General features: G+C 36.5%; 1 protein-coding gene across 1 annotated transcript; it reads right to left on the bottom strand.

Moving 5' to 3' along the window:
* Positions 1–2,666: 2,666 nt before the first annotated feature.
* LOC140167347 (histamine H2 receptor-like) lies at positions 2,667–4,324 on the bottom strand. The gene has a single exon (XM_072190663.1). The coding sequence runs from the start codon at positions 4,322–4,324 to the stop codon at positions 3,356–3,358; it is 969 nt and encodes a 322-aa protein (XP_072046764.1). The 3' UTR covers positions 2,667–3,355.
* Between the last annotated feature and the right edge of the window lie 3,446 nt (positions 4,325–7,770).

The following is a 7,770-nucleotide window of genomic DNA, read 5'->3' as shown; positions in this document are numbered from 1 at the left end:
AAGTCCAAAAACACGTACGTTTCAAAACAATAAAAACTATTACTAATCTAGAGACAGAGGTCTGGTTACCACTCTCTCAATTTTTTACACAGGTCTGAAATGTTTTATGGCCAAAAATATCCCAACTAAAAAATGAAAATATATGCATATTTTAACCTATTTCGGTCATTATTTTGAAAAATAAGCAAAATTTTACAAATTTGATAAAGTAGTAACTAGATTGGTTAATTATAGACAATAATATGCAATATTTATAATAATATTTTTCTTTGTTAAATTGTAATAAAAGACCATCGTTCCAAACCAGTTGATCATATGCCAAATTCGGGATACACATACGACGCGACACCTTGTTTGTTGCAATGGTCTAATATTGATTTCGCAGCATACATTTAAATGAAAGTAACCCAAGATTTGACAATTGCAGCAAATTCCTATTGCATTGTATTCAGTATCGATGAAAAGAAATGTTTTCGGCTCTCGTTGGATTATTGGCCGGGATTATTCTTGATTCGTGAATTTGGAGGAGGTCAAAACATGTGAAAAGGAATTATTCACATCAGTGATCATTGTTTACTTAATTCCATATTAAAATATGACAAGTTCAATGTTTTCTGGGATTAAGGTCACAAGAAGTGGTAGACTAAGGGTTACATCTGTTACACCTCCCAATCAGGTCATTTTGAATCTAGCTTTCCCTCTGAAACAACCATTTGTAAGTATTATACCTTGTTGGTCAGAAAAAAATATTGAAATCTTCATGTTTCAATTTGAAATTACGTGAATAATGATCTCTAATGTGAATAATGACAATTTTTATTGATTATCATATGTTTTGATCCCCTCAAAATGCATGAAACAAACATGGTAATCCAGTGAGAGCTGAACAGATTTCCTTCGATGGTTACTGAATACAAGGCAATAGAATTTTACTGCAAATTTCAAATCTGGGTTACATTCATTTAAATGTATGCTGTGGCATCAATATTGGGACCATTGCAACAAATGGGGTTTCACAAAGCGCAGAAATAAATTTTACTTCGACTGCATATTCCTTCCAAATCTGGTATACCATCAACCGTTTTGAAACAATGGTTATTTACTTTAGGTGTTTATATGTGACAGAATTATGAAAGTTATCATTTTTATTCATTATACCAATACGTGAAATTGTTTTTTTTTGATATCGTCTGCTTCGATACTCCCCGAAAGGTTTTGTTTTTGCTACACGCTCAAGCATTATGGGGCATCTGGAATTGCATCAAATATGTTCATTGTTGTAAAGCAGAATATTATGTGGTGTGATCAAGCAAAATGAGTCTGAAGTCGGGCATATTTAAGTTTCGGTTTGATATATGATGGTATCAATCTCTGGTATCAATCATTAGTAAAGCAACATTTTGCAGAAAACCCCATTGAAATTTAGCTCCAAAGATATGAACAGTTGAAGTGTTTCCAAAACAATTTAGGCAACAAAAGAAATTATTTCCTTTGTTTGGCTATATCTGAAAATCAATATTTCCGACTTCCGATTGATTTTGCTTGATCACATCACATATATTGGTCATTATCATTTGTTTACTGGAGTTAAACCTACGTTATGTGACACAAAACACTGACAAATAAAAGTTTAGCTTTGTGAAGAAACTTTTATATAGTAATGACGGAGATAATAACATGAATAATACAAACTTTTCGCCTTATCCTTAAGGGCTGGGGTATGAACGTTTGGACAGTATTTATTTTGGGACATTAGAGCACATCAGACATATCGAATTGCATTCTGAATACGAAGAATGTCATTCTGATATCAAATAATTTTGATTTTTGAAATTCGCAATTTAATACACATTTTATGGCAAATCATTAAAATTGATATTTTTGATATTTAACAGTACTTGAAGTAAACTTTATAAATCTGATGATTTATACTTAAAGTGTATGTAGGTGGGATGAAAAGCCGACGATCAATTGAAAATTTTGACCTTTCGTATTGAAGATATGGATTTTTTCCCCAAAACACCAAAAAAAAATTAGGTCTTTTTGGGAAAAAAAAATCCATATCTTCAATATGAAAGGTCAAAATTTTCAATTGACCGTCGGTTTTTCCTCCCTGCTACATACACTTTAAGAATATATCATTAGATTTAGATAATTTACTTCGAGGACTGTTATATATCAAAAATTTGAAAAATATCAAATTTTTATAATTTGTCATAAAATTTGTATTATATTGTGATTTTCAAAAATGAAAATTATTTGATATCAGAAAGACATGCTTCGTATTCAGAATGCAATTCGATAGGTCTGGGGTGCTTTCATGTCCCACAAAAAATACTGTCGAAACGCAATAAACGCTTATTTTAGATCCCTTAATACAGCTAGAGAATCTACAACTGACGGGTAATGACGGAGATAATAACATGAATAATACAAACTTTTCGCTGAACAAGGAATGATCTTTGACCTGACCTACGGTCAGGTCAACACTAATTTAATTAGTCTTAGACCTCCAGTCGTTTTGTTAACCTAACTACAGTGAGTTTTGGAAAGCCCATTAGCATCAAGTTTGTATTGCTGGCATTAACGAATAAAACAGACTTCTGTGAGTTCTGTATTAGTCAGACTTATTTGACTACTTCATATATCTTTGTAAGAGAACAAAGTGGTGTCGGCGGCATATCAAATAAATTGCAATACATGTGAAGTATAACAATATCATTATAATAGAAAACGTAGAGGTCTCAACATTGACCCTTGCAGAACACCACATGCTTTAAGATCATTTTTGAGTTGTAGTTTATATATTGTTTCTATTCTATAGTTAGCTTTGAAACTAGTCATGAACAACACCCTAGGGTGCCACACTTCCTGGGGGAGACGGTCAAACCCGGGACGCAAATAGAGAAGAAGGACCCCTAAATGGAAAACACAAGTGAAGATCAACTTCAAACAGTTCTCATGAAACTTTCATTAAACATATAGGTTACTGTATGACCTACATTATCTTGCACGTGTAATGCTCCATCAAATTCAAGAGCTCTCGCCCCATTATCAATATTTGAACATACTTGATATCAATCTATGATACTCAACATTCATCATCACTTAACCACTAACCCCCTATCAGTATATGATGTTAAATCCTAGATTGTAGAAGAGAAATGCACAAACTGATTCGGTGTCCAGCACACTACGAAAGATACAAACATAAGAAGAAGCGTCTTAAAAGTATTTCTTGTTTTCTTCGAGATCGTTTGATGCCTTCTTGAGGAGTTTCTGAGCGCAAGGTGTTCGATCTATTTTAATTTGAGCGGGTGCTTTTGTTCAAGAAGTGTCTAAAAAGTATACCTATTTAAGTTATTGAGTTTTGCATCGCTGATCCTGAGTGAGGTTCTATTGACATCGCACATCCAAATAATCGTCTTAAACCTCTTCTAAACTGTCTATATTTGAATCCATAAACAAAAACGTTGATAGCTGAATTACTTTGAGCCATTATGACCGTAATTGTATAACCAATGCTCCCGTATGTGATGTTAAATCCTAGATTGTAGAAGAGAAATGCGAACTGATTCGGTGTCCAACACACTACGAAAGCTAAAAACACAAGAAGCAGTGTCTTGAAAGTATTTCTTCGAGCTCGTTTAAGACCTTCTTGAAGAGTTTCTGGACGCAAGGTGTTTGATTCATTTTCCGTTGAGCAGGTATTTTGGTTATCGATGGATGTGTCATTGTTACTTTTTGATAGAACAAAGATGATATGTCCATATGCGAATAACATCACTGAAATTGGCAGAAAATATTGCACGGAAAATTGAATAAAGCCAAGAACTTTTGACCACTTTAGTTCTTTTATTATGCAGATAGTATCTTTCACGTCGTGACGTCGCATGTCGAGAAGTTTATAAGAGAAAGCCAAAATCCAGATACAACAAATAAGAACGACAGTCTTTGTCCGAGTGAACAGTTTAATGTAGTGAAAAGGGAATATTATAGCCACATATCTTTCTAATGTTATAACAACAAGACTGAATGTAGAAGCTACGAGTAGCGCAAATAAAGCTATCGGCGTGTCCCACAATTGGCAGAATAGGTGTCCGGCTATACCTGACGATGGCGGTCCAGAGTCTGGTATGTTAGAATGGAGAAATATGAAGATACAAGATAAGAAATCTATAACAGCTTGATTAAATATCAAAGCATTGGTAAGAGTGTGCATTTCGTGGTTGTGGTGTATGACTAAACAGACCAGCGTATTTCCAATCATGCCAAAAAATCCAATGATGCTTTTTGCTATCCTCAAGTAAAGAACCGACTCCATTGTGGATTTTCAACAAATTCTACACAACTAAAATGCTTTTTAACGTTTCGGACAAAATGATGAAACTATTGAGCGCGTATAGAGCTCATCAGCTTTTATCATGATTGATATGACGCATTTATCATTGTCAACTTACGATTGACATCTTGTCGCTTGCGACGACCAATTTATGACCAACCATGCTCATCGATATTTCAAAAGTAACTAAAAATAGTATGCCTCATTAGTCAGATTGTAATCGCTCATCGTATAGCGAGTATTGTAGCGACATAAGTGTAAATGAATTCAGAAATTTCGGCTCAATGCTACGGTCAAATACAATGAGCAAACAAAATAGGAGTGGCTCAATTTACTTTCCAGACTAAACACATAATATCTATTGGTCAAAGACAACAAACGGACCTGATCACACATTAAGAGGAACCAATCGAGCTAATTGTATTTGCTCTCTCTGCCGATTCTGAAGTAGCCCAGAGATGAGTTTTTCCCGGACGATTTGCACAATCACAACTCGGCATTCTCGACATTTCCATGTCTATTAGTTTCATTACAACGAATGAAACAATCTAGAATCTGACCAACACCGCTCCACATGTTAATACAAAAATGTACCGGAGTGAAGACCCACCAACTAAAATTCTTGACAGATTATGCCCTTTCTGTTTATGGGAAGAGGAAACCAGGAAGACCACCCACACTGTATTTGCAGTATGTTCAGCACCTCCTATGAGGAACTGGGGGGACGCGGCAGCCAAACAAATTGCTTTGCTTATAGCTCAAGATCGCAGCAGTTGAAGAAAGCTTGTAGTCCTCTGCTCCGCAGCCGAAACTTGCAATAAATAATACGTGTATTTACATTGAAGTGTATATAACGCTAAATGATAAATCTTACCTTTATATTGAATTTTTATTTTACACGAATGCGCCTCGCAATCTTACTAGTATTTAATAGGACGACCAGGGCACGGGCATATAGTTCTGAAGCTATAGGCGTATTCATAACGGTCGTATAACTTTTAGTGAAGTCTTTTACCTGAAATGACACTTTCTACGGTAACGACGGCCACGTTATGGAAATCTAAATTTCCATATGCATAGGACAGCGTATGAGCAGTCAATTATTGGTGTTTTGAGAACCTCGTTGTGCAGATGTATGATAAAAGAAGATTAATTCTAAGTCTGGCTGATACAGATGCTTGAAAAAACTTTCCAAACTTTTGTTGAGGAGTTTATCTGTCTGTATCTCAAATTATTTGTGACATATTCATATCGTGTTGCATATCAATGGATAGCTACAATACTCCGCTTTACAATGACACCCCATTTGAAACAATTACATTTTTCACGGCTGAGTACACGCCTTGTGAATGTAGTGGAGTCTCATACAGAATTTGCCAAATTGACCATTATTCTGTGCTCAAACAACGCTAGCCACTAATCTCAATAGCGGGTGGAAAACCACAGGCAGCCACAATAGTCAGTCACCTTCTACTCATGCTGCTCACCGACCTGGTTACACGTTACTGTGGGATGGAATTCCATTCTTTTGCAAGGATTCGTCGCAGGTCATTCAATGTGATTGCATATGGGCTTCTCTGGCACGCACAGCACGATCAAGCTGGTTCCACAAGTGCTCAATCGGGTTAAGTCTGGCCCCCGAGTCTGGCCTGATGGCAGGCCATTTTGGATCGAACTCCCATACTCTGAAGGTAGTCGTTGACTACCGTGGCTCTGTGGGGCGAGCGTTGTCATCTTGGAGGATTGCATTAGGTCCCAGATTGTGAAGATATGGGATTGCAGCTTGCGGCATAGAATAATGGTCAATTTGGCAAATTCTGTTTGAGACCTCACTACATTCACAAGGCGTGTACTCAGCCGTGAAAACTGTTGTTTCAAATGGGCTGTCATTGTAAAGCGGAATATTGTAGCTATCCATTGATATGCAACACGATATGAATATGTCACAAATAATTTGAGATACAGATGCTTGAAAACACTTTCCAAACTTTTGTTGAGGAGTTTATCAGCTATGAAGTTTCAGTATTGGGGGTGTTGAAAGTTTTGGTGCCCAGCAAACACAAAAACGTTAAAACGTTTTAAACAGGATTTTGGGCAGTATCGTAGCCAGGGGGGTCACATTGAATGACCTCCCCTGACAAAAATGAAAGAAAGGGTGCCCTCTGACAAAAATTGAAAGAGAAAATCAGGAGGGCAAAGGAAAAGAAAAAGGGCAAGGAGCCCCTTTTCTAGCAAAATTCAGGGCCAAAATGGTGTAAAATACAAAAAAAATTTGCGCACATTGTAAAAATAAAGCCCTTTTCAGCCGGATAATGGGCGAAAATAGTGTAAAATACCATTTGCGAGAAGAGAGAGCATTATTTGTCAGTAAAGCATGCTCGAAAATATAGTCTCTTTGTATTGTATGATGCAACTGCAATTTTTTTCTCCTGTGCCCCAAAAATTTTATTTTGACCCCCTGACCAAGAAAGCTAGCTACGCCCCTGATTTTGGGTTTTGGTTAGATAAAAACGTTTAAATAACAATAAATGTTGGGAAAGTAATGAAAACGTTTAAAAACGTTCTGTATAAAAACACACTACAATAATATTTTTAAATGTTTTCAAAATGTTATCTATATAATAATACGCATCGTCTGTCTGTCTGTGTCTGTCCGCCTATTTTCTCGGAGACTAGGGGTCGCACGTTCCTCAAACTTGGCGGATGGGTGCTTCTTGACCTGAGACAGAACAAGTTTGTATTGGTTAGTGGATCAAGGTCACCCAGGGTCATCCAGGGGTCATCTGAGGTCAAATTAGTAAAACTGTTTTTCTCGGAAACTAGGGGTCGCACGTTCCTCAAACTTGATGGGTGAGTGCGTCTTGACCCGAGGCAGAACAAGTTTGTATTGGTTAGTGGGTCAAGGTCACCAGAGGTCATCTAGGGGTCATTTGAGGTCAAATTAGTAAAAACTGTCATATGGGCATGCAACTTGGTGGGTGGGTGCATCTTGACCTAAGACGGAACAAGTTTGTATTGGTTAGTGGGTCAAGGTCACCCAGGGGTCATCTGAGGTCAAATTAGTAAAAAACTGTTTTGGCCAAATATTTTATCAACACTTATATAACATTATGTTAGGATATTTTGCAGTAGGTTATCAACAAATGTTTTTGAATGTTATTAAAACTTTTTGTACTCTTTATATGCCCTTTATATAACCCGACATTTCAAACGTTTTCTGGCAACCTTTTCTAACCTTTTGCGAATGATGTCCAAAACATTTGGTGCGTTTACTGGGTGGGTACGGAATTTTCAAAATATGGACCATTTTCCAAAAAAACATTGCATGCAAACAAGCCTCCCTAACATGTTTAGTGCTACAGTAAGCCAAAGAATTAAGGTACCAGTTATGTTCACCCCTGTATATCCTAAACAAAGATAGGTATGTC

Source organism: Amphiura filiformis, chromosome 13 (genome assembly GCF_039555335.1).
Source record: "Amphiura filiformis chromosome 13, Afil_fr2py, whole genome shotgun sequence".
NCBI classification, from domain to species: Eukaryota; Metazoa; Echinodermata; class Ophiuroidea; order Amphilepidida; family Amphiuridae; genus Amphiura; species Amphiura filiformis.
Note: the sequence above shows the minus strand (reverse complement) of the source record. Positions and strands in the feature narration are given on the sequence as shown.

Excerpts from the sequence above, each read along its gene's own strand:
- LOC140167347 (XM_072190663.1), bottom strand. The coding sequence starts at position 4,324 with ATGGAGTCGGTTCTTTACTTGAGGATAGCAAAAAGCATCATTGGATTT.